Here is a 26,877-nt window from a genome sequence, read left to right on the forward strand (position 1 = left end):
ACACCAGATAAAGGCGGTCCGTAGTGAAACGGTTCAACATATTAGTGACCTGTGTTTATAAGGTCATTATAAAACTGAATGAACTTAACTCGAAACAAAATTTTTATTTGAGCACGCGAATGTCTATAGCTTTTAGTTTTGTGAATTGCTTCAGTTCATTTAGCGTGCTCAGCAGTTCACTCAAAAATTTAAATTCCGTTAGATTTTTTTTGAGCTGACAACTTAGCTCTAACAAAAATACGCTCTAATTACGGCAGGCTGAGTTCTACGTTTGCGGCCGTCAGAAAATGTAATCATCTTGCGGTGGGTGCTAAACAATGGCGATCCTTATCAAGTCTTACGAAAAAGTTTCAGAAATTTTTTCGGAACTGTAAGCAAGAATTTGTTAGTATTTGCTCTTGGAATTTCATATTTTCGTACTGTAGTTATTGTTACACATCTATCCTGTTAGTTATCTGATTCCTTTTATAACGTTGTCTCTTGCGAACCCTTCTTAACGTAGCACACTTATGTAGAAAAAGGCTCGATCTATTTTACTGTTGCTTATCACCTCGTTAATTTCTCATATTTCTCAGTTCTTTTGCTGCTGTATTTGTCATTAAGTGTTTCATCTGTAAAAGGAGAGGTCCACCTTTATCTCCGTTTTCGGGGACCCCTTTCTGTATGTTTTGCTGCGTAAAACGTTTTCTGCAAAAATGAACAACCTTCTTCGTCTTCTTTTCCAATTGCGGTCATTTGAAGGTGTCTTAGGGGCAACGTAGATTCCCTCGAGAGAATTCGCAGTGCACTGACCCGGAGAGAAAAGCCGCCATTCACTTCTTACATTTTCCATTTTCATTCCGCGCGCGCTCTTGCGCTACTTCGCTCCTCTCGCTTTTCCGAAGTCGAGCAGCGCACTGCAAATGACACCAACACTTGCGGCGGTTATTTTTGCCCTTGTGGCGCGTATCCACCGACCATCAATGGTCGCGTCGAGGCGAAGAGGCGTCGCGGCCTGAATTCCCCCTCGCCCGTCGGGCAGCATCGACTTTCCTTTCGCGTCTCCACGCGGAAAATAATCCACGGTCAAATGCTCGAAGATGGGTGGAGGATAATACAAAATGAATAAACCAACACCATCGCAACCAGTTCGTGCCGAGCGTGGCGTTCGATGTCAAGACGTCTCTTGCAGGCAGGAGGGCATGTGGTCGACCTTGGCTTCTACTGTGGGCTCCCTTTGTTGTGTTTTGCGTGGAGATTGCGAGTGGCGTGGAAAACAGCAACGGCGAAGAAAAAAATACAGAAAAAGCCTGCCAGTCACTAAAAAAGTTTCTTCCACTGCCGGTGGCCGCGCTAACGTGACCAGCCGTGGTCATTCATGGACGGCCTGCGGATCGACAGGGGACGCCATACAAATTAATAGTTGTGATGGTATTAGACCGAATAGGCTTAGTAGTTTTGCTTCACAAACATTTCTCTAGTGGTCATGCAGCTGTTAACACCTGAGGGATTAAGACGGCAAGCAACATTTCTTTTTTAATTTTTGTCTGTTACAGTGGGAAAAGACAGGGCGCATATTTAAGGATATCGGCCCCTGTGGCCCTCAAGTCTTTTTACACCATGCCGATAACAAAACGAAATTTCAGTTTGCAACATCTGTAACGGAGAGCTTGTAAATCACAGTTTATATCATTCCGAAGTTCAGAACTTCTATCATGCCTTGCATTTGAAAGGTCCATACTGGAAAAAGCTGACTCGAGGTTTCATTTTTCGAGTGTCTGTAGCCCGTGGAAAGTTTTCCGCAGTTTGGGCGTTTTATCGCACTACCACACCCTGTTCTGTGGACAGTATGGCTTGGTTCAGTATAAACACCTTAATTGTGAGTTGCACATCACTATTAGCCATGAGCGTGGGCAGGATTTTGTCCTGAAGGGGGCACCCCGCTGCCCCGCCGTAGGAGGGGGGAAGGGGGTAAAAAAATAAGTAATATTCCACAGCATCAAAGGAATATAACGGAGGTAGCTCGTTCTTGTTATTCAGATTTTAAGAATAAGACATGTTAAGAATTAAGATTCGAGATGTTCATTAACGCTGATAGGTCACAAGAAACGACTGCGTTACATGACGGTAACACTTCATTAAACAGAACTGTCGAAGGCACAGGGTTTTTGAAACACTTGTCTCGCACCGATCAGATGAACATGTAAAATTAAATGATGTTGTGAGGCAACACTGTGAAAAACTGGTAATTTGTTTTGCAAACCCTTTCTTTCAGTGATTCATACATAAATGTATGCACCATGCGTATACAGGCTGGTACACTGCAGAGTGGTTATCTCTGCGAATGCTCTTTGCCTGTCCATTTCATTTTTCTACCGTGCTGCTAAAGCATGCAAAGTCCAGACAGTCGGTTGTGGAATACTATCGAATGCAGCCACTCTTTCACACGCCGAACGCTCGATCAGAACAGCCTGTTGTCGGGAAAATGATAGCCGTTTGCAGAGCGCGACTGATATCGGGATGCATACCTCCTAAACGAATGCCAGGAAATCCACAGAGTATTTATTGGAGTCGGTGTTCTTTGACGACCATCCTCAAAATTCAGCTTCACAACAGAAGTTGCCTAAATGGTAGTATTTCTTAAATGACTCGCAGATCTCAGTTTTTATATCTTGCTGGTTGCCTGAACGCCTTTAGCTTATGCATTAAAATAAAACAAATGCGGGGATGTCTCCAAATTTTTCTTCTCGTGGTGATAGCAGAGAGTCCAAGTAAGGAATGAAGATGCTGCGAGTATTCTTTTGGAGCTCCGGAGTGTTTGGCCGGCCTGTATTTGGCGTGCAATAATTCGAAGCGCAATAAATTACGTGCCAAGCTGTCCTGCTGTCTTTTGATTCTCTGATTGTAGGTGTGTAAAGCCTTCTTCCGCTTTTAGCCTGTTGTCGCGTATGGTTTTCGTCGGGACACCACATGTGCTGCTGCTCGACTAAACTGAACTATTTAACGCGCAGAACGAAATAAAGTAAGATGGCGTGTATTGTACTTTTGTACATTCTTCATAGGTAGAACCACTCGGCCAGAATAGCCAAACTCAGTAGATAATTCTCCCTCTCTTTCTCTTCCGGCGTGAACCCGGCGAGCGTCCACCCATAAGAATAAAACTAAATACCGCTTTCGATGAAGCTATTTTCAGTATGATTTACCGAAGATAGGGTTGTAACAAAGTAACGCAATAATTTGTCCAATAAGCACGTATATCGCAGGATAACGGGCCAACTTCATGGGCCATGTTGCAGACCGGGTTAACCGGGACACAGATATTTGTCCTGAAATAATAATGAGAAAAACAAAACAAAACCGAGAAATCGGTAATAAATCCGCTTCGATTAGTCATTTGTTCAAAAAGTGGGTGTGCCTAAAAGTTTTGAACGCAAAAGATTTGGGGCCAGATTTCTGCGTCAGATGGAATTTACCTGCGAGAGATGGTTTGAGGGTAAAGTGATGTGGAGGCGGTCCTGCGATGGTGGAGGCCGCTCAGGTGCCGCAGCGGGAGTGACGCAACATTAAAATCGCCACCGGGTTTCTCTTTAAAGAAGCTTCTGAAGCCCATTTGAGGTTTTCAAAAAGCTAAAACGAACGAGCTTCGCGTTTGCCTAAAACAGCTCCGACATGGTTCGCGCTAGTCTAAAGCATCTCCGTTATGTTCACACAAGAGAGCTCACCTTACTCTAAGAGGCTGCGAGGTGCCCTAGCCGGACTTTCTCTTCTCGTTGTCTACTTTACGAGGTACACGTTGTGGGCACGACTTGGTTAAGTTAGAAACATTGAATTTTGGAAGATTGAAATAAAGATTGAACGACAGCTGGACGGTTGACCACTGGTGCTGCCGATTTTAGGGTACTGGATGCGCGCCCGCCACAGTGGCGGGGGCGCATCCAGGCACCCTAGCCTATTTCACCTCTCGATGTCATCTAGCCGCAGAAAACAAAAATAAAAAAAAAGGGGGGGGGGGATGGATTCTTCGCTTTTCCAGTGGGAGCCGCAAGTATGACTTCAGGCGACACAGCGAACTCGCCTGTTTACTTACGCAGAAAAGGTGGTAGTGAGAGGTGAAAAAATGATTTGGTGCATACCAAGGAACGTAGCAAGGGGGGTGTTCTAGTGTCAGAACACCCCCCAAATTTTATAGGGGCGCATCCGCCCTTCTTTCGGCCTTTTTTTACGCCCATGCTTTTGACACCGCTCATCTACAAATTTAAACATAAACGAGAATAAGATAGGAAAATGAAGATAAGGTATTATCTTCTAGACTATATTCTTAAATTTTTTTACCAATGAGGTATAATGATGATGACTGATGATTACTATTGGGATCCCCTTTGTAGCGGGGTGATGACGTGTCATCTTACCAAAAAAAGCAAATCTCCGTTTAATACAAGCGCTGATCTAAGGTTAGGAACAAAAAAACTTATAAGGCACAAAATGCTTATTTTTTCTGTTACAGGTGGTAGCTGTCCTAGGCAATATTCCCCTCTCTGCTTTTCGTGCACCAGCATTATAATCTTCTTTTCATCGCCTCGACAGCCTTGAAGTTAACTCCCGCTGTGTTACCCTTAAATAGTAGGGCTTCTGGAAGCCGAATATTTCCCTCATGTAGACGTCGGACCCCCCTCCCTCCCCCCCACCCCCCTCAAAAAAAAAAAAAAAGAATATGTCTGACTACGCCACTTGTGCTCGCAAACAGAGCTCTTGCCCGAATCGCAAAAGGAAGAGCGTGTATCTGAGCACCCTGGAAATGACGGATGAGTTTATTTCCTTGATGCTGACGGGACCCTCTGGCCTTTTGTGTTAATTATAGCGGGACCCGCGGGGTCGGTACGGATTGTAATTATCACCTGAATCACGTTTCTCGCAGTCATGGCCTTGCAGCTTTAACAAAGCTGTGGGGACAAAGTAAATGCACCTTCCGACGCCAAGCAGCAGCTTCCGACGAGAATGTTTCGCAGGAGCAAACGCACAGGAATCAGCCTTTCGAACACATTTGACACGGGCATGGAGTGGCTCAGCACCTGCTGTTAGACGAGGGGAGTCACTAACAAATAACCCAAGCATAGCTAATCAGGAATAGATAAGGTAGGTCCAGAGTTTGTGCGAAGAAAAAACTCCGGTGTGCCAGGAATAAGGTCCCATCTCCCCGCGAGGGGGACTCGAGTAAATGCGTCGCATAGGGGGTGGGTGTATTGCGTTAACGTTTAGTGTTTGGGGAGTTGGTGGTAGTGAATGCGTTGTATCAGCAGCTTCTTGACGTAGTTTGAATGAATCAAGGATATAAGGCGCGTTCGTAGCCTTCCATTATGTGTCGGATTTGTGGCGCAGTGGGTAGAGCACCATGTACCTTTAAAAGGGTCGAAAGTTGGGCAAGTTGGTATTGGCGCATCTTAAAAATCCAACTGCGCGCAAATTAACGAGGACGTGAACACAGTGTGTCTTCAGTGTGGTGTCTTCAGTGTGTTCACGTCCTCGTTAACTTGTGCGCAGTTGGATTTTTAAGACCATGTACCTTGCGTTCCGCCCGCAGGGTCGTGGGATCGAAACCAGGCGCCGGTAAGTATTATTTTTTTATATAGTGTAGCGGGAGAGGTGCGGACCTGTTGTTGAGAGCGGGAGGGTAGCGTGATGCGGGAGAGGAGGAGTGGGGGAGAGGGCGCACCTGGAACGGCTGTTGCGGACGCCGAGGCACGCCAACGCCGACAACGCTGGGTGACATCGTGAGTTAAAGAAATGCTCTGCATTTAAAAATGGCATGGACACATTTTGCAGGGTGGAGGCGTCCAGGGTTGGCTTAGATTTTTGTTTCTGGTGCCTACTTGCATTCCGGTTGAAGAAACTCCAACAGGTGCATTCCCCCCTCTTTTTTTGGCGTTGGGGTCTCAATGAACATTCTGGAAAGTTTCCGATCACCAATTTCAGCGAAGAAGGCAAGCACGAATGGAGAAGCAGGGATGAGGAAGAGATGGAAAGAGGGGGGGGGGGGAGGCAAGGGCCCTTTTTGCACGCCCCCTGCCTATGATATAAGCTAAACCAATATTAGAAAGGTCGATTTTGATTGGGTAGGAGAGATGGCAATAGTACAATAGAATGCGAGCATTCATATTTCCAAGAGTCTGAAGCAAGTTAGCCAGTTGCTGATTTTTGTGTTGTTGCAGATGCGTATTAGAGGCTTGAAGACGTCGGAGCCCAGTCGAGAAGTCTACACACAAATCAGTGCCCCGGAAAATGTGTCGTATGCACGCTACTTTGAAACTATAAAAGTTACACAACCTGGCTGAACAGCAGCACAATAAACATCACATTGCCTGCGCTTTCAGCTCAATGCTCGGTCGTGTGCAAACAGCCAGGAAGGTATTGACGCATTGCCTTCATGCTGTCACATATAGCTGCTAGTCGAACACGGCTTATTGTTTCTCCCATTAACCGTTTGCGATGTTGATTATTTCAGTACATATCGCACTATGTATACTGCTTCGCATTTTGCCTCCAGGCTATCTCTGTAACCACCTCACTCTAATGACAAAGAACAATGGCAAATACCCACTACATCTGATATCCATAGAGCGGTAAGAATTGGCTTGGGTGTTTCATGGCCTAATTATTTTAGAGCAAAGCTTTAATAATCTCGTCGAGCGGTTTCGCCGCCGCGGTAAAGTTGACCTGCATTTGACCGCAGCTGTGCCGTAACCTTGGAAACGTATCACGTGACTCGCCGGGCTGACCTCCACGTGAGCCGCGTTTCTGCGCTCAGCCACCGTCGCCGGCCCGGCGCATGCGCTCTCCATAGCTGGTTCGCGCCTGACCAAGTGAGTCGCCGCGTGCACGGGAGCTTGGCGATGAATGAGAGCGAGGCCAGGCCGTCTTCCCTGAGCGTTGCGCTGGAGGTTGAGGCTCTAAGCTGTCGTCGGCAAGCGGCGCCTGACCACCCCGCGGATATCGCGCGGCGGGCCGTTCGGCTCTGAAAACGCCGGAAGCGGGACCACAAGCGTAGACAAAAGCAGGCTCTTGACCAATAGTAGAATAATTACAGCGAAATCAAACGTTAACCAAACTAAACCAAGACTTAACCAGGCCAAGCGAAGTTTTCGCTTTGCATATCCATGGTAAGCTGAGCTAAGCGTCAGCCTTTTTTTAGCACGATTAATAACCACGTTTTAGGAGCGTTTCACACTTACAAAACAGTGGTTGATTCCTTTGTCATAGGAATCGGTAAAACACGAAAGTGAAATGACCAGCGAAATCTGCAGCTGAGCATGATTTGCGGGTCGGTGGCTGTCTTGTGGGTGTGCTTGGCGAGCGACGTCCTGCTGGCGGGTCGCTTCGGCAAAGGTGTACTGGCGGCATTTCCGTGACGGATATGACGTCAGTGAAATCTTGGTGTATCCCGGCATAAAACACTTTCGTGTTAAAATATAAAACCCGAAAACGAACAAACCTAAGTATAACGTGCACTATAGTCCAAAATGTTGCTTCCCCGCAAGAAGGCCCTGTGTGCCGGGGTGCACCCTTAACAGGCTGCTTGCTTCGTTGTAGTGGCGTCACTTCCGTGACAGATATGACGTAAGTGAAATTTTCGTGAATCCCGGAATCAAACACTTTCGTGTTAAAAAGAAGATCGTATAGGCGCTTTCGATAAGAAAAGCAATGTTAGCCGGAAATCTTTTTTGTATTCATTGAAGCCGCCGCTGCCGTTTTTCCGACGGAGGCGCAAAACCAAAATATCGTGTGTCGAGAAGTTCGCAGCACCATGGCTAGGTGTTGTAAATTAATCCGTCGCCTCCCACTACGCCGCATCTCCTAGTCAAGGTTACGGTTCGGTGAGTAAAACCCCAAAAATTGATTTTCTCAGTATTGTTAGAATTGGGATTCCCTCCAGCCTCGCTCGGCCACGTTTCTGGGTGACGTTTTCTAGTGATTGAGCCGATGCGCAAAGCTGCTCTGTTTTGCATACATGCGATAGTGATCGAGACTACATCATGGACGATTGACTCGCTCGGAACCTCCCACAAGTAAGCGGTTGCGATTTGGTTTAACGCACGGAAATGCATATAACCAATTTTGTAGTTCGGAACCGCTTTTGTAGCTTCTTCCACGTGCAGGTCGTGCTAACCATTGCATAATTGGCATTTTTCATGAGAGCTACCTGTATAACAGGATCTCAATGGACGCATGTCTGAGGGCTGGTCTATAACGATCTAGTGCGAACGAGTACTCAACGTACCAAGTGTTCGGGCCGTAAGTGACCACTTCTGCCAAAGCAGTGATACACGAAGGAAGTTTATTTAGCATTTTTCTCTTTGAAAACCTAAAGAGGCTAGGAAGACACAATGTACGACAAAAATGCTCTCCGTATGAATTTCTTGTACCCCCGAAATATTTCTCTTACTTTCACGTGCGTGTACGACAGACCATGCTGACTTTGTGTGCAACTTGGAACCTTCGCCACCTATAAAAGAACCTCTCATTTTTCGCATACGGAAATTACAAATCTTCATGCATCGGCGTTGTTTATCCTTACCCCGGTTTTTCTTGCCCCGTGAGCGCGTCAGTATGTAAACTGATTTCTTCTCGGCACCCTCTGTAGCCCCGTCCTCACGTTTCTCAACTCTTATATTTAGTACTACCGAATTTGAGACTTATATTGAGTGCCGGAATTTTTAGATACTTCCAGAAACACTAGCCTCTTCATCAGTATATTTTGATTTGCATACTGCTAAGATGGTGCGTGGTACCGCAAAAGGTTTCGGCAGTCCGCCCTCCTATCGAGGTCGTTCGTCGAAATGTAGGTGGAGACGCGCACCCCCTCCGATCACGACAGTTCGTCCGCCACTCGCACTTCTGGCCGGGCGACCCCGCGTGTCCTAGGGTTATGAAAGCGTAGGCGACGGCCTCAGTCACCCATCTGAAGAAGGTCTGGCCGGCGCCGTAACGATCGCGCGCACGTTGTGATCGCCGCGGCCTTTAACGTTCCGCCCCAGAATGCTTTCGGGTCAGTAAAGCAATCTCCCTGCGGTCGTCGCGCCAATGTTCAAGTAGCACGAAAACCACGTGGGAACAGCAACAAAAAACAAGCAGGACGAACCAAGAGAAAGACGAAAGGTCTCGAGAGACATTACAAAAAACAGCAAAGTGGAAAAAACAGAACGAGAAAACCTCACGAACCGTGAAACGACGGGAAACCGCTTGACACGGTCCACGTGATTGAAGAGACCTCTTTCCACATCGTGATGGCCGTCGAAAAGAAGCGGCACGCCTGCATCTTCCCTCTCAGGCCTCCAGCCGGAGCACGGCCTTTCATGTGATGGCCCGCAGTCGTTTTCCGCTGGCTCGGTCGAACCTCACGGGCGTGCGTCCGTCCGTTTTCCGTCTCAGGTGTATCCAAACATAGCCCCATGGCCAGCGGGCCGCGTACTGTACACAGCTTTGCCGCCTAATACCACCATTCGAGCACACGGGCTAATTCGGCCCGAATGCTGGGCATACGCCCGGCGATAAGGAAGAGGAGGGAACGTCGACAGCTCACACACGCGACTAAGGTGGATGGACGAGGTGGAGGCTGAAGGGGTCAATATTGAGACAAGGGGCTGCGAGTCTACAAATCAATCCCGTCCGACTACCTTGAGGAATGGTGTTTTGTATTGCGCTGCTGTTTCAGGCATTACGCGATCAAGTTTTATTTTTACGCGTCGCAGAACGAAACTTCAAAGTTTTAAACACTTCGTGGTTTGTGGTTCAAATTAATTAATTATTACTTGTTTCGACAGATGTCGCCGACTTCATTCTTGCATCCTGAGTCATAGAGACCGTGATGATTGTTATGATCAGTCTTATAGCCATCCGTATAGCGGCCCAAATGCATCCGGCTTTCAAGTGTATCCACTAGCACCGCTGAACAAATGCGCCGCAGGTCGACCGGAACCAACCGGAAATGTAGCTTTACCCCTTCCGGAAGATGCAGACACCCTCAAGCACTTATCGTGATGGCGGTCTACGCTGTCGTCTGGATGTCGTTGCGTGGGCTCATCGGCGCAGGAATCGCATCAGTCATTCAGCAGCGCAGGGCTTCTCAATTTGGGTGCGAATGACACGATAACCTGGCACGACTCATGAATATTTTTTGCAGGCTCAAGCAGAGAAAACGTAGTTTCAATTCGCGTTTACTGCCGAAGGTACACGTTTAAGCTTCGCTAATCTTCCGCTCACTGCTTTAAATGCCGCGACATGCAGAATCTGCAACCAGCCAGGCGTGTTACAAGAAAGTTCGCACATTCACAGGGGTGCGTTCTCTCTCTGTACGCTATCGCACTCCGCTTACAAGGAACAGTTTACTTAGCTCCTTCTTCCCTCCCTCTCGATTTTCTTCTTGTTCCGCACACGAGCACATACCGAGTCTGCAAACATCTGCGCGTTTCCTCCAGTCATCCGAGTTGCTCTTGGTTGCGCCCGCTTGCGAAGGGGGAGGGGGTGGCGAGGTGAATCGGCAGGGCGACTATAGCTGAGTTCTTCCCCCTCCATCTCGTAGTGGAAGAAGGCGGTGGCTGCTGCCGGCGCTGTGCACAGCTTGTTGGTGGTGGTGGCCCGTGGTGGTGGTGCGTTGCTGCGGAGAGGGATCGTTGCCCGGCGAAGCCCCCCTCCTCCTCCCACCAGGAAGACTACTGCCGGGCCGGCGAGCGCCGCCGATGGACTCTAAATAGTGCGCGACCTAAATCGCCGACGCCCGGGCGAAAGTCAATTCGCCAGGCGGCTCCTCTCGAGACCGGTGACCAGAGCGCGACACACGCTGCCTGTCCCGCCGAGAAGCAGCGGGCCCATCTCCTGGTGTGCGACTCGCGGCAGTGGACGACCACGGATGACGTGCGGACAAGACGGCTAAACCCGAGGTGAGGGGCCCGCCTCGAAAGTATGCGCGCGCGGGCTGACCGCTATCCGTCTTGCTCGTTCAACGGAGGCTGGCGATGCACACTTGTTTACAAGCCGGGCTGTTGTAAGTACGAGGGAAGAGCTGCCCCGACGTGTACGAGCCGTGTTCCTGCGACATTGATCGCTGTGGGGGACGCTGAATGCCAAGGCTATGACATTGTAACTTTGTTCCTGGAAGCTGTCCTCCGGGAAGTGACGGCGGTGGACAGAAAAGCAGTGATTATCGGAGCAGCAGTAGGCGAGCATCGCTTGCGCTTGGGGAAGTAGCCGCACAAGGATGTATTTGCCGACTCTTGTAGGATGCACATCAGGCGGCTGATCAGTCCAGCGGCTGCTACCATTCTTTTCCCTATCGTTGGTGCCTGCGAGTTTGCACATGGGGGAATTTACATCAGCGAAAAGACAGCATCGGCCGGATGGTCACTACAATGGTTGTAGAACAATTAGCCGTGTGCATGGAATCCCACGAAGAACCATTAGTCGGTTGTCATGCATGTTTAACGGCCGGAAGTATGCCGAGCTCGCGAAGAAAACAAAGACACATTGCATGCTGTCTGGCGTGCCTGCGTTGAAAGCTAGTCTTCGCCCTGAACTTGTCCTCTCGGATCACTTGAGGACCCACCGCGGTAGTCAGTGGTTAAGGCGTTGTGCTGCTGATTTTAAAGACACGGGTTCATCCCGGGTCCCAGCATCAGTGTTTCTGGTGTGAGCGAAAAACAAAATAGCGCCCGTGCGTCGACATTTCGACGCGCGTTCAATATTCCCGGGTGGTCGAGATTAATACGGAGCCCTCCACTATGGTGCGCCTCATAGCTTATGAGTACCTTCGGCGCGTAAATCCAACAAGCTTTTCGAGAATGCTTAAGTCAGCACGCGCGATTGTGGAGCGTTATTGACCAATTATTTGTTTGATATCTCGCGATCCGGACACTGAATACTCCAAGCTCAAACTCCGTTAAGCTGAAATTTCGGCGGCTTTCTAATTGCGTTTATTTATCTTTGTCGCGTACTCTTTTTGGCCTCATCCAGCTGAAAAGGCTCGTCAAGATTTTTTTCTTGCTCCAGCAGAAAGCCTTTTTTTCCTCCGCTCACTCAGCCACGGAAAAAGTATGTCTACTGAGGCACAGTGTGGTTGTTTCTGTGACTTAATTACACATAAAGCGACTACTGTGCCGATTTTACTCGCAATTATCAACAAATTTTAAATTTGAATTGCGTTTAGGATGAAGTTGGGCTATTCGAGACAACGTCTACGCGGGCGCTTTTGTGTATCGTCTCCATCCCTGCCACAAAAAAAAAAAAAAAAAACGAAGCCGCAGTCAAGGCTCAGAAACACAACGCGCCTTAGTCATTGAGCTTCTCCGGCAAATTTTTTGCGATGAACTGACCGTTAGAGGTGGTAATATGCACCGGAATACTTGTTCATAAACCATAATTATCTAGAATTTATCAGCTTGTGAGCGTCTCAAATACCTCGCACTCAAGACGCAATATCTGACGAGCTTTTAGGCTATTTCTACTTCCCTCATATCCCTTGCTACGTTGCTACCAGAATGACAGGAACAAATAAAAGGTAGTAGTGTTCCAGCACTCTGTAATGACAGGAAACTTGGTTTTGCGCTGTGATTTGAGCGCGATGTAAAGAGCGGCATTGGGAAAATAAAATGGTTTGCGTAATTATTGTGCGGTAATAACTTCCGGCTGCGCCTGAGCAAGTGGGAATACTGACAAAGACGACCCCAATTCGCGGTGTGAAGTAGTGTACAAAGTAAAACACAATTCACCGGGGCACTGGCCGAACGAGGGCAAGAAACACGCCCCAAAAATATACGATTGTTTCAAATTTGCGATTTAACCTACTTCTCAGTTAATTAGCGTCCTGAAACTTGGAAGAACAGTAATTTTATACTAGCAGTAAAACATAGAGCTGTACGCAGGAGCGGATTATCCATGGTTCGAACGGTTAAAATGAACCGGGCCCCCCGAGTTTAGGGGGCCCTTGAGGGCTGGAAAAATGGGAGACTTCGTAGTTTGGTTCGAAGAAGTTTAAGCCTCCTGCTAATTTCCCCTGATTGATAAAGAGATTATCTATTTCTATAATGAATGCTTCTAAAAGGCCGTTTTTTGCTTAACGTTCATGATTCTGAAGTCAGCTCACATTTCTTCAATCTGCGGTAAAGGCGTTGCACTCGCCCAAAATGATGCATCGCGTAGAGCGACGCAGCTGATCCAGTTGATGGACACAGAGAGCAGCCAAACTGGAATTTGTTGAAGGGTCACTGCTTAAGATCTGATTAACAAACTGTCCCAGCAAAAGGCCGGAAAACGCTTGTAGAAACGTACTACATATCTTTGCTTAGTTTCTGAAAAGACGAATAAAAAGATAAAACGTGGCGATACGTACACATGCACCATTTTCAAGGTTGGATTTCTGCGAAATGCATAACCTAATTTCTACACTGTGTTGAAGTAGAAAGTTATTGCAAAAATTGACATGCATTCCGAAATGTATTTGCAGAAAAGGCGTGTGCAATATGATTGTGTTTCCTGCTCTTATCAAAGGGGATATTGCTTGCAAAAAAGGATATGCGTCAGCTGTTTAAAAGTGAACGATCTATGCATAAATAGAGGTATATATGATTGTTATTTCGAGAGTGTTATTAAAAAATTTTTGTGAAAGTTCGGTATCGGTCTCGTTTTACAGAAGTTCCATCTTTTTAGCTCCCGGAATGATGAAAACATTTGAATAATAAGCCGTTCAAATTATTTGTTGTGGTCAGTCGGCATATACAATATAAATAACAGCACTGCTTGTGTGGATACGATGCCTTAGTAGAGCTTAAATTTCTGTTTCTGGATAAAATCACAAAATACCCAGACGATTACTAGCCCATTTACTGTAGGGATGCACGAACAGTATCTGAAGAAGGTCCGCCTGTCTACTTCGGCAGCGCTCACACGCAGGCAACAAAAGAGTGCGCTGCCGAATTGGTGGAGCGGATGGAGGAAGCCATGTTTCACGAATGCGCTTCGTTATTTTCGAGGGAATACGTTGTCTATTAAAACAAGTGTGACCTGCACTAAAGTTTAAGACGATTGGAAGAAACACATACGGCCCTTAGACTGCAATTTTAAGAGACGTATATATTTCTTCCTTTCGTCTTAACTTCTCGCGCAGTTTACTTTTTTTCCAGTACAAACCAACTAACCCGAAAAGCTTAATGCTGTCTGTGCCTCTTCGTCGCCTGGCCTTCGTCTGTGTCTCTTTGCCGTTCAATTCCGATGACGACCTCTTTACATGCTGTGAGAGAAAGTAGACGCCCAGACGATCTCCATAAACACTCCGGGTATTCTTCGAGTGAATACCACATGTGTTGTTTGTAGCGAATACCAAAAAGCGTTAAGTCTCAGGAATGACGAGAGAGTGAATCGAGAAAGTGGGGGGAGGGGCCCCTTTTGTTTTTTAGAAGTGGAGCTGCTGTACAAGCGGTACGTTTGCCGTTGCAGGAAAACATACCACGAAAATGCCGAGCGCTCGTGAGTGCGTGTCTCGCGGCGACCGCCGAATCCTCGGCTAGCACAGTGGCTGTAGCAAAAACAAACAAACAAACAAACAAACAAACAAACAAACAAACAAACAAACAAACAAACAAACAAACAAACAAACAAACAAACAAACAAACAAACAAACAAACAAACAAACAAACAAACAAACAAACAAACAAACAAACAAACAAACAAACAAACCAACAAACACACAAACAAACAAACAAACAAACAAACAAACAAACAAACAAACACACAAACAAACAAACAAACAAACAAACAAGCAAGCAAACAAACAAAAAACTCCAGCGCTAATGCTAAAGGAGAAAAGACACCCCGCTTGGCAGAGGTCACCGCAGCCACGGCATTTTCCAGAGGTCATTATGGATAACTGGAGACATGGCTACGAGTGTGCCGCTCCTTCCCGAGACAACTTGCAGATCCCGCCATCGCTGCCTCGAGCCGATGACGAAGAGCTGGTGGAAGTCTACAGTGCTGAGAATGACTTTGCATCCACCACTCGCCGCGAAGACGACGGCCTTTTGGATGCACAGGACTATTACTAGCACCGTAACTATTCAATTAAACAATGATACTGAAACTTAACTATGCGTCAGGCAATGCTCACCTACAACAGCTTCACTATTTAAGTATTACGCGTGAGTAGTGAGTGCAAGCTTCCCTTAATTTTTTTGAACCGGGCCCTCAGCAATGTTAAGCCGACCCTGGCTGTACGGTTCACGGCAGCTTTGTGATGCGTCTGGAATAGCTTAGGAGCGTCCGCTTCATGGTAATCGCATTAAAGCTGCGACTGAATAGTTATCCGTGATACCTGGTGACGTAAACCTTCACACGGTTAAGTAGTCACTTGAGCACTCGAATGTCATATAATTTGTTTCTGGATAGTTTCGATTGTACACGGGTTACGACCCTCTTCTGTAACTTCCCTCCTCCCCCAACTCGTACCCGAAGCAGACGGAAATTCCAAATTCTTTACAACTCCATGGCGAAATAACCAGTTATATGACAAGTTAATTCAACTAGAACTATCCATAGGGTCGTCTTAGCAGCAAATTATGCTATTTTTCCCTAGGTATCTATATTAGATTGAAAGCCGATCGCGAGAAAGTTGGCTTTGTTGCAAAGCGTCTTGGTGTGCGGACGCCGAACACGATGGAACCATTGGGTGGTAGCGGTAAACAGACTAGCTGTGAAAGGTTCATTTACCCCAGCAGTTCCTTCCCTTATCCAACCCGCCACAACTTTGGACGCTTTGTCATTGTGATGTATTATCGAAAACACGAGGTCGCTATTAGCCGGTTTACGACTTCATGCTGGAGAGGTTAAGATGATGCTATTGTGATGATGCTTGGCCCATAAAGTGTGGTAACTCGGGGGATTCGCTTTATCGAGAATAATGCAGTGCTAGTAGCCACAGCAAGCGTCCCAGAATTTTCTTGCATAACGGAAAAATTAGACGAAAATATAAGGTATCTCAGAAAGACCGAGAAGTGTCATGAGAGGGGGAAATATACATTTCATTCAGATTCTGGCCCCATCCTTGTGAAATATTTTGAAAAATACTACAAAAGCAAATGTATACTAAAATTTACAAAGTGGTATTTACAGATTTCGGACATACCCACCCTCTCGAACAGGCCACACATGTTAAATGTGTTCTATTCGATTTTTAGGTTGAAAAAAAAAAAAAAACACATGGAGGCGCACTAGATTGACATGCGCTCGCTGATGGCGGGGAAAGTTCACCTGTTCGCATATCGTGACCGGGTGTTGTGCGGCTTGAGTCTCCTACACAATGACTGACGACTATTCTCCTTTTTCACGTTTTGAGAACCCGCGGAGTGCGCTATTGCAGCACGAAACGCTTGTACTTGTCTAAGTTATATCAAGCAAAATCACGTGGAGCGTGAGGAAGACGTAGACATTCAGCTGCTACCCTTTCATTTTTTTGTTAGCCTTTCCGAATCTTCCTGAAAGCTTTACCCATTTTTTTTCTCTACAGCGGTCCTTCTGTGCTCTGCTTAATAGCTTCCTGGTATACACAACGGGGAGAAACGAAATATTTTACTATCATTCTCACGAAACAACAACAAAGTTTTCAAATAAGAAGCATTTGTGAGCAGACCCCCTCCTTCACATCCTTTTTCTTTTCTATGTTCTTTTTATTGTTCTTGTTCTAGGTAGGTAGAATATATATTATTATAAATATTGTTGTTTGGGGGCTGTATGCATTAAATAACGGTGTACTTGCACCACAGTGAGTAAGCATTAAAAAAAAAAGAACAGAGGGCGGTATTCTCGTAACTGTCCCTTTTGAAAACGTCCCTTTTGAGTCCCTTTCATCGTGACGTACTTCCGGTTAAGCAATGGACGTTAACAGTAGGTTTGTTGCGCTCGCGCTACGTCACTTCCGGTCGTTTGCTTTTAGCCAATCAGGGCTCGCCAAAAGGGACATTTTTGAAAGGGACGCAAAAGGGAGAAAACTCGAGAATACCGCCCCAGATGCTGCTTACAGGTAGCATGGCTCGTACTCAGGGTTATAACGAACACTTTCAAACGTCACGCATTAGTGCCCAACTTGCTTGTAGTTAGATAAATCACCCCGTTTCTGTTTCCCCTAATTCTGGGGCGAACAAGGGAAGAATAAATGAGCCCAGGTCAAACAACTTGATGCACTAGCTTTGCGTTAGGAATAAATTTGAACCTGTTTGAAGGTTAGGAGGATAAGCAGGAACAACCTTGCCTGTACACCTTACTGAGACCTGTGTATTGATGTTGTTCTGGGTATTGTGTACGTCGATAATTTCGGTAAAATGTTTCTAAAGACAGCTAACACCCCGTTAAAGCCAACGGGCAGCTGATTGCAATTCAAACAAAGCATTCGCAAGAGATATCTACCATTACTGGGTCACGTGTTTGGGAGTAACTTTAATTGATATTATGTTACAATGCGTTATTCAATTCCAAACCATACGGCATAGTTAAATTCGGGAACCTAGCAATCGCACAGAAAAGGCGCCTCATTGCGAAAGCTGTTTTGAAATGTCGCATTACGCGTGAAATAATGGTCAACATGGTAATATCATTGCAGGAAAAGTTATCTAACATGAAGCTTGAACGGAAGATACCAGTCAAAAAGGAATTCAAGGCCACCGACTGCACCAACTTCTGAAGTCACGACTCTGCGGTTACTTTGCACGCAGAATTTCTTGCTCCTGGAAAAAGTAACACGCTTGTTGTCACAGTTGTTGTCCTGTTGTACCAACAGGACAACAATTAGAGAAGCAGCAATGTAAGATGAAAATGTTAGAAATATGTCCCTGAAAGTGGGTGCATACGTGGAAGATTTAGTAACAGAAAGCAATTACTGTCCGTGAATAACTACACCTTTCCTGATTTCGTAATGTTCTTGAAGGAGCAGGAGTCGCAAATGTAGTTGGTACGTTGGAGGTAACACTAGCGAAAATAAATAGGACAGATCGAGCGTTGATTGGTAAGACGGTTTTATTGAGCTTCAGGGGGCTTTCAGTCGATCTTTCGTAGTTCAATTTCAGATCTCCTGAAGTTCAGGAACGTGGGAGGGTAATGGGGTCTAGTTAGAAGGCTGTAGGGGCTCAAATTCTGAAGAGTGCTCAGAGTTGACGATCTGACAGCAACCAGAATACCAGGAGGAGGAATGCTCCATAGAAATGTTGAACTGATCACCGTACGCACTTTTCGAAAGTCCAGCCGTCCAGCTTTGACAGTTGAGTGGGCGGTCTATATCCAGCGCATGCGCAACTTTCCCACATCACAAATGATCCGGAAACCATGTACGAATTATCTGTAAGATTCCGTGTAGCTAAGAGTTGGACATGTAGACTTTATTGGTATGCATATTTTGTTCCTTAAAACGAGAAATGTCAGCCGGTTAGGTAGGCTCAAGCTACTGGTGAAATCGTCGATGGGGCATGGAATTCAAAATCCGCCTGTGGTCTCGATTTCTGTTCATCGTAGTGCAACAGCTTAGCATTTCATAAAGTGAGCTGTACGGGGTTTGCGCTACGTATAAAGCACTGATATCTTCCATCCCAGATTGTGTTTTTTGTGCCGCGGACGCATCGAATCCGAAAGTGTAAAGCCGGCTCACAGAGATTACGTCAAGAAATGCCCTCACAAATGTTCGCCTTAAAAACACATGACGGGACCTAAGCCGGAGACTTTTACAGCATAAATATAGACTTTGTCAGTTTCTTGCATTAACATTTACTTCACAGAACACCTCCCTTGCTGATATGTAGCGTGCAAGGTGAACACCAAAAGAGTCACGAAAATCTTATTCAGACTATTTTTCTAAGACATACTTGTCTACGCTATGACCATAATTTAGGTGGAATCCCCATCAGCATTTCGGAATATTATTTCTACGTATGTGAAAGTAAACAGAGCTTGTGCGCGGATCTTTTCAGATTCTCAACTGAGCAAAGAAGCAATCATGCGGACAAGGATCGTGGTCCTGCTGTTGTACGGGTGCGCTCTCCGAAGCGCCCAAGCAAGATGTTACATATTTCAACCGGGTGACCCGATACAGGACACCGACGAAAAGATCTATCTCGCACAGCCATTCAACGTCACTAGTCCGCTGGATGCCGGCGCACCAACAACAGCGCAGCCAGCGTCCACGGGCAAAGATCAACTTTCACTTGTCGTACCACCCGATGACGTGCAGCCTTTGTCGACGACAACTTCGCAGCCCATCTCAACGGACGAAAGTCCCATTGTCGAGACAAACGATGGCCCTGTCCAGGGACAGAAGGTATACGCATCTAACAACAAGAGTCTGTACCAGTTCGTCGGTATACCTTTCGCAGAGCCGCCCCTGGGAGCCCTCAGGTTTCGGAATCCCGTTCCCGTGAAGCCATGGACGACTGTCTACCAGGCGACAAAGAAGCCGTTCCCTTGCCTGCAGACAGACTTTTACATTAACACCAATGTGACGATCGAGACGTCTAACTCAACTGAAGACTGTCTTTATCTTAACGTATGGACGCCCTCACGGGAATGTGTGCTGGGAAAGTCCAGTTGCGTTCCAAAGACCGTAATTGTGTACTTTTACGGTGGGACATTCAGTTTCGGAGGAAGTGGCTGGGACTGGTACGACGGCAAGGAGCTCTCGGCGCGCGGAGACATCATCATGGTTAGCATGAACTATCGGGTCGGGCCGATGGGCTTCTTTCACAGCGGCACGTCACACTCCTCCGGGAACGCCGGTCTCCACGACCAACTGTTGGCCATGAAGTGGGTAAAGGAGAACATCCGGCACTTCGGTGGCGATCCCAATGACGTCACGCTAGTGGGTCAGAGCGCGGGTGCCATTTCCATAGGCCTGCACCTGGTCTCGCCTCTCAGCAAGGGCCTGTTCAAGAGGATCATCATGGAGAGCGGAAGCCCATACTTCCGAATCGCTGACAATACCAGAGAAGGCCCCCACAAGGTAGAAAAGCTTGCTCGAGCCCTTTCATGCGCAGGCAACGACATGACCATCGAGTCACACATGGCGGAGATGGTCGACTGCTTGAGAAAGATCGACGGTAAGGAGCTTCTCATTATGTCGAACACCATCTTCGGAGTTCATGCGCTCACCTTCTTCCCTATCTACGGCGACGACATCATTCCTGACGACCCGTACCAGATGATGGAACAAAAGAAGTTCCACAAGGCTGACCTGCTCATCGGCAACAACCTGGACGAAGGCAGCTACTTCGTCTTCTACCTATTCGGCAGGGCCCTATCCCTAGAGCAGGCTTACAAGATCACCAAATACGAGGTGGATCTCTACGTGTCCTACTGTCTTCAGATGCTTTTGAGGAAAAACGTCTCCCCTATCCGCCACTACTACCTCAGCCACATTAGCGAACGGGAAAACATCAAGGCTCTCCAGAAGGCCGCTGAGGCCGTTGGCGATTTCGCCATCATCTGTCCCACCAAGTACTTCGCCGAGAGCTTTGCGAACATGAACAACAAGGTCCATTACTACCACTTCACGCACCGGCCGTCGTTCAGCACGTGGCCTGGATGGGTGGGACCGACTCACGGAGACGAAGTGTTCTTCGTCATGGGACTTCCCTTCAGCAGTCCCACAGTCGCCACCGACCAAGAGAGGGAGCTGTCGAAGCTCATGATTGAAACGTGGACAACATTCGCGAAGACTGGGTAAGTACACTTCGGTTTAACTTAGCGTCATTTCAAGCCTATTCTATCCCAACTTAACTGGAGCTGGATTGATAGAGTTGCATAGTTCAAAACAAGCATGGAACAAGTGGGAGGTTCCTGAAATGTTTACGAGTGGGGATGACTGACAACGCAGGTGAACAGAATGCGTTTTTACCTGAAAGTAAAAAAAAAATGCTTTATTCAAGTTCCTTGTTTGCGACACCCCTTCCGTATGAACTAATAACAATTGAGGAGGGATCGATTGTTTTATTGTTGCTGGCGTTAAGAACTTATTACTGGTCTTTTTTTGATACCGTGACCTTAGACTGACCGAACACTGAGTTTTTCCTTATTGACATTAGTAAGGGCTCAGGCTCCCTGGTCGCGAACAATTAAAGATAAAAAAGCACTACCCCGTGACGATTAAAAAACGATCTCCTGTAGCAGTGACTACAACAAAAGCTCAGTCGAAACAAAGCTGGATAAATTGACATAAAATAAAGTTGATGAAAAATGCAGATTAGATGAAGCCGAAGGACGAGTTTAACATTATGTTCCATCTAAATTCCGTCATACTGGGTTTTGCGTGCATCTTTCATTTGCCTAAATTCCGTCATACTGGGTTTTGCGTGCATCTTTCATTTGTTCCCATGACCGTGAAAACACGCATCTAAGCAACTATGCTATAGTTAAAGTCAACCATAGCGGAGTTCCTCTTTCTTGTCCTCTCTTCTTCCCGGCATTTTACTTCTACTAAACCTCCGTAGGTCGCGAACGTTTGTTTCTACGAGGCAGCACAAGAGAAAGAAAGCAGAAAGATGAATCCTGGTTCATTTCCATAAGAAAGATTTTAGGGTTAATTTAAAGCTTTTGTTTATTTTGTCTCGAAGGAAATTGCGGGGTAGGAAACTGATGTATAATGACTGATCGCTTTAGTTTTCCGAAACGTGAGCTATATTCACTGTTTCAAGCTATATTCAGAAATGTATATGTATTACCTAGAGTGCACTTGACGCGGCTCTAAAATCAAGAATACGTAAATGTTACACTTAATTAGTAACAACCAAACAATCTGAATTGTCGCAACAGGCTGGTAAAAGAATATGAACGCGAATACAAAGTAAACGAAATTTGCCTTATTGTAGGTAGCAACGTGAGTGTGAAGGGATACAAAGAATTCATTCATGTTTTTCAGTTGTGATGCTAAATTTTAATGCATGCAAGCTGTAATGACAAACATTGTAATCAGCACGCCTTGCGCCCTAAACTCGCTTATACCTTAGTAAAAAGAAACAAATAACACTTGAGAAGCGAATAAGGATTAGTGCCAGTGCAACAAAAGGTGGATGTAATTCTTTTCCGTAACGCTTTACAGTCAGCCAGCTGCTTCGGGGTGGTGTGAAAGTACTGAAAGGAACTTTGCCCATAGGTCGCGTTCATTTGTACCGGCGTGAGGACTAATACATTCATTGGTTTACGCTGCTGAGAAAAGTTACTAGAGACTGCGCTGCGACTAATTTGAGCTTGTTTACTTACAGGGATAAAAACTACCCAAACGGTGAACCAGAACGAGCGCAATCTTACGGCTTTGGCCTCGAATGGCACTGATATTACTGCATTTGACTGAAGTTGGGATTATAGAAAGGCGTTGTAAATTATCACGGCAGTGACGACACCGGCAAGCTAATTAGACAACTGCGTACGAATTGTGACTTCTACACAAAACACGGTGACGGGAGAGCGTGGGTCAATGTCGAAAGCGTGAAAATTTGTGTGGTGTAATCTAACGCGGAGTCAGCGATGTCCCCGCTCGGAGTTGGCACTCATGTAGCCCGGCCGTCGGCAGATGCGCTTTGCTCGTTGGAAAGTGCAGTCGCGGTAGTGACAGCGTTTGTGTTTCGCGTGGTGTAGAGGGAAAAAGTGATGATGGACACGCGGTCTTCTATGAATGGATCAACGAATCCTGCACAAGAGCGTCGACAAATGAATGACGGGAATAGGCGATGAAGACGGGCAGCCGAAATGAACGAACAAAGGCAGCGCTGTATGGCGATGCCTTAGGGAAAGATTTTTGTTTCCAATCTCTGGTCAGGGTCTGTCTGATTATTCCGCGCAATATCAGGACATAAAAAAAGTGGAAAAAATTGCGGAAAATATTTGCTGCCGCCTGAATACCAGCGTTCATCCTTCTAAATTTATTTTGACCGTTTATATATAATGCTTAGGTAAAGGTGTGGAGTGGACGACGAAAATTGTAGGTGCACGACTAGAAGAAAAAAGAAGAAAAAACTTGTGCGGATTATTTCTCTACATTGATAAACTTGGCGAATAAGTTTCCTCGCTCATTCCGAAACTTTGAATAAGAAGGGGCCGCGTGCGCAAATCATGCCTCAAAGGCCTCGCGCAGCCACAAGCCAAAACATCCACTTTGTTGTCTGATGAAAGTTATGTTTTGCTTTTCGTCTTCGCAGGAAAGTTCCAGACGTTGCCGGTAAACCGTGGCCGGAATTCACTGCGAAGAACCAAGTTTACATGGAGCTGAACCCCAAGAGGTACACCTACGGACGCGGTCCCAACGAGAAAAACTGCAACTTCTGGAAGAGCTACCTCAAACCCTGAACAGCTCGTCAGCCAACGCGGCAGGAAGCCGCGTTAACCGGTGCACCAGATGGCGGGAACGGCTCCCTGCCGTCTCCTCTATTTCACCCTCTCAACGTTTCGAAGGTTGCACGGTGGGGCTTGTGGTACACTGGGGACTGACTGCTTGTTATAGGCGCAGGAATTCAGGACCAAGCGGGGCTACTGGCTTCGCCCAGGCTTTCAGTGGTTCGTCCAGATCCACTGCTGTGTACAGTATACATATTCAGAGCACACTCATTGGGACATCACCACTTCGTTCTGTCCAAAGATCGGCCCACCGTCATCAGTCGCAACTCAGATCATACTATGTATGAATCTAACGCGAAAAATACACTACAAATCTCTGCTGCTTCTGGTTTGTCCTTCTCTTCGAATAATGCACATTTTCAATCCTGACGTGACAGTTTCTGAAACAAAAAGATGCCGCATAAGCGCCGGTGCCGCTGCAATCGAGAACTGATTTTCAAAACGACAATGCGATTATTAGAGAGTTTTAGCTGACCGTTTTAGACGGTCCGCTCCAGTGTCGGCGGCCCGCTCAGCGCAACCGAAGCCAATGCCGTTCGCGGCCGAGCACGCCACGCATGCGCATCGGCGCTCCCGCGTGCTATCGCAGCTGAGCGGACCGTGGGAAACGGTCAGCTAAAACTCGCTATTATTTGGGGCTTTCAGTACTTCAAAATATATTTATTGCTAAGCTTTCCTAGCCTGCTAATTTCAGTTACAAAGACCTGGCCCGCATTTGGGCCGTCCCCCGCAAGCGCGCTCGCATACCTCATAATAGAGAGTTTTAGCAATCCGTCTGTTCCGTCGTGTACGTTGTTACCGTGATTACCGGGACCCTACTGCGCATGCGCGCGCGGAAGGGCAAGGAGGAAGGGTGAGGAGGCGCACCCCACCGTGGCGAATGCACGGACATGGCGAAGGCTGGCCCGCGGAACTAATCCCCCTACCGCGACGAATGCCCAAGTGCCCAGACGGGCCCCAGTCAACACGGTAACAACGTACAGGACGGAACAGACGGACTGCTAAAACTCTCTAATAACTGTTGTTCGCGTAACGTGCTACGAAAAATTTTGCGCAAGTGTTTACTGGCGTGAGCTCAAACTTCGACTGCGACGCTGAGGATACATGGAATAGACCGAAGCACCCAAGCGGAAATGAACCGCTGTGTAGCCGTTGCTGCCGAGCCGTTCCCTGAATTGTTGCAATGCAGCTTGTTGCTATATCAGGTGGAGTTTTGAGTAAAGTAAGTATGTCAAGTAAGTCAGGTAAGTCAAGTAAAGTACGTCATAAAGGCTAATGATTCAATATCGATGGACCCTACTCTTTCTAGACAAAAACGTAGAATAATTTTGAGAATGATTTACTAAGGCAGTAGCATTCGTACGCTGCTGTTCCGTTTCGAGGATACGTTTTTGTGGAGCGTTCAAGGAACACAAAAAGCTAGGTCTATTTTATTGTTTTTGCTTTTTTTGGTTAATCAAGTGAGGGTTCTGAATCTCTTGCACCTTGCATCTTCGTTTGCTTAATTTTGGTGGTTTTGTTTTAAAAAAAAGATTTTAGTTTTGATTTTATCGCGTGAGGACGCTATAAATTAGCTAAAGCTTTTTAATCAGCTAGTTCATTTTCCGTTTTTATTTTTGTTTTACCTGGGTTTTGAATTCTTTTTAAAGTTTTTTTTAACCATGTGAGGACGTTGGATTGGGAAGACTAGCGATTTCGCTACTTTATTTATAGTTGCTCTGCTCTCTACAATATTGTTTGTAAGCTTCCTCCAATAAGCGGCGGTTGCAAAATTTGGCTATCAGGCGCCCAATTCCGCGACTTCTCGTTTTATTTGGCTACCTTTGTTTTTGTTTTGTTTTTATTTTTTGTTATAAAGAATTCGTTCACGCTACTAAATGAACTAAAGGCCTTGAATTCACCGGTTAGGCATCTTTTTTGCATATACAAGCAATGACATTGTTCGCTTCGGACTTAATAAATGCTCACAGATTTAAAAAAAGTTTCAGCAGGAGTGTCGACAGCGGTCGTGAGATCAGGAACTTCTGGTCATTCCTTCGTGGCAAACTTCACTTGTTGGCCACGTGCCTGATGTGATCAAGATTCAAAAATTACCCAGGCAACACTGAAGTGTCGATTTTCCTTAGTAACGCATTGCACCAACCAAGAACGCACGGCGTGCCTATTAGCTTGCCGGTAACTTTTCAAGTCGCACCCGAGAGAAACAAAACGCAACAACGCAAAATCAAACTGTGCGAGTCTTTAGTCTTTATTTTTTCCTTCTTGGTGTGCGCATGCGCGTAGAAGGGGCCGCCAAGCGTGCGTCCCGCTCGAGCTTTCAACCAACAACAACTATTTTCCCCGACATGCTGCCCCTCGGCTTAAAGCAATGCCGTGAAGTGAGGGTAATAACGAATGCCCGCCGCATGTTCGCACGCGAGATAGCTGCTTACGGCATTTTTTTGTCGTGCTCATGCAGTCACGTAAGGCAGACCACGACACCAGGTTAATGCACGCACTGAGACTGCCGCCGCATAACACATACGTAAAGGCTGCGTGAAGGCTGTATGAATTTTTGTTACTTCGAAAGTCTTCTCCAGGTCGCTTACGCTGCGTGGAATGCGTGTCTATGAAGGCAGTCAACGCAAGAGACTGCGCTCGCTGGAGACTGTACGATTGCACCCCATAACAAATTATATATATATATATATATATATATATATATATATATATATATATATATATATATATATATATATATATAGGGTTTGGAAATGAGGGGCTCGTTAGGAAATACAGAAAGAAATGCCGGCAGTCTACAACGCCAAAGAGGGCATAGGGGTACGGTTAGACAGTTGTTTACCGTTAGTGACGTTACATTATTATTATTTTTTTATTAATTACGTGAGAAAGAAAGAAAAACACGCGCCCAGAGTGGGGACCGAACCACGCTTCTTTCTTTCTCACGTAATTAATAAAAAAATAATAATAATGTAACGTCCCTAACGGTAAAAAATTGTCTAACCATTCCCCTATGCCCTCTTTGGCGTTGTAGACTGCCGACATTCCTTTCTGTATATATATATATATATATATATATATATATATATATATATATATATATATATATATATATATATATATATATATATATATATATATATATATATATATATATATATATATATATATATATATATATATATATATATATATATATATATATATATATATATATATATATATATATATATATATATATATATATATATATATATATATATATATATATATATATATATATATAAAGCAAGTTCTCTTTGCTGCAACGTAGGCCACAATCGTGCTTTTACCTTGTTCGAAGTTTTTCTTCTGTTATATATATATATATATATATATATATATATATATATATATATTACAACGCCAAAGGAGGCGTAGAGGAATGGTTAGACTATTTTTTGACCGTTAGGGAAGTTATATTTTTTTATTAATTTACGTAGAAAGAAAGACCACCCTCAA

At 45.9% G+C, this 26,877-nt stretch overlaps 1 protein-coding gene across 1 annotated transcript; it reads left to right on the forward strand.

The window, feature by feature from the left end:
- Window positions 1-10,552: 10,552 nt before the first annotated feature.
- On the forward strand, window positions 10,553-23,744 carry LOC144179025 (acetylcholinesterase-1-like). Its single transcript, XM_077707199.1, has 3 exons — window positions 10,553-10,910; window positions 18,966-20,709; window positions 23,181-23,744. The coding sequence occupies exons 2-3, from the start codon at window positions 18,992-18,994 to the stop codon at window positions 23,326-23,328; spliced, it is 1,866 nt and encodes a 621-aa protein (XP_077563325.1). The 5' UTR covers window positions 10,553-10,910; window positions 18,966-18,991; the 3' UTR covers window positions 23,329-23,744.
- Window positions 23,745-26,877: the final 3,133 nt, after the last annotated feature.

The sequence above is a fragment of the Haemaphysalis longicornis genome, unplaced genomic scaffold (genome assembly GCF_048455015.1).
Source record: "Haemaphysalis longicornis isolate Haplotype H1 unplaced genomic scaffold, Haemaphysalis longicornis Haplotype H1 scaffold_4, whole genome shotgun sequence".
Lineage (NCBI taxonomy): Eukaryota > Metazoa > Arthropoda > Arachnida > Ixodida > Ixodidae > Haemaphysalis > Haemaphysalis longicornis.

Coding starts and splice junctions, on each gene's coding strand:
- LOC144179025 (XM_077707199.1), top strand. CDS start 18,992: ATGCGGACAAGGATCGTGGTCCTGCTGTTGTACGGGTGCGCTCTCCGA. Junction 20,710..23,180: donor ACAACATTCGCGAAGACTGG/GTAAGTACACTT, acceptor TCGTCTTCGCAG/GAAAGTTCCAGACGTTGCCG.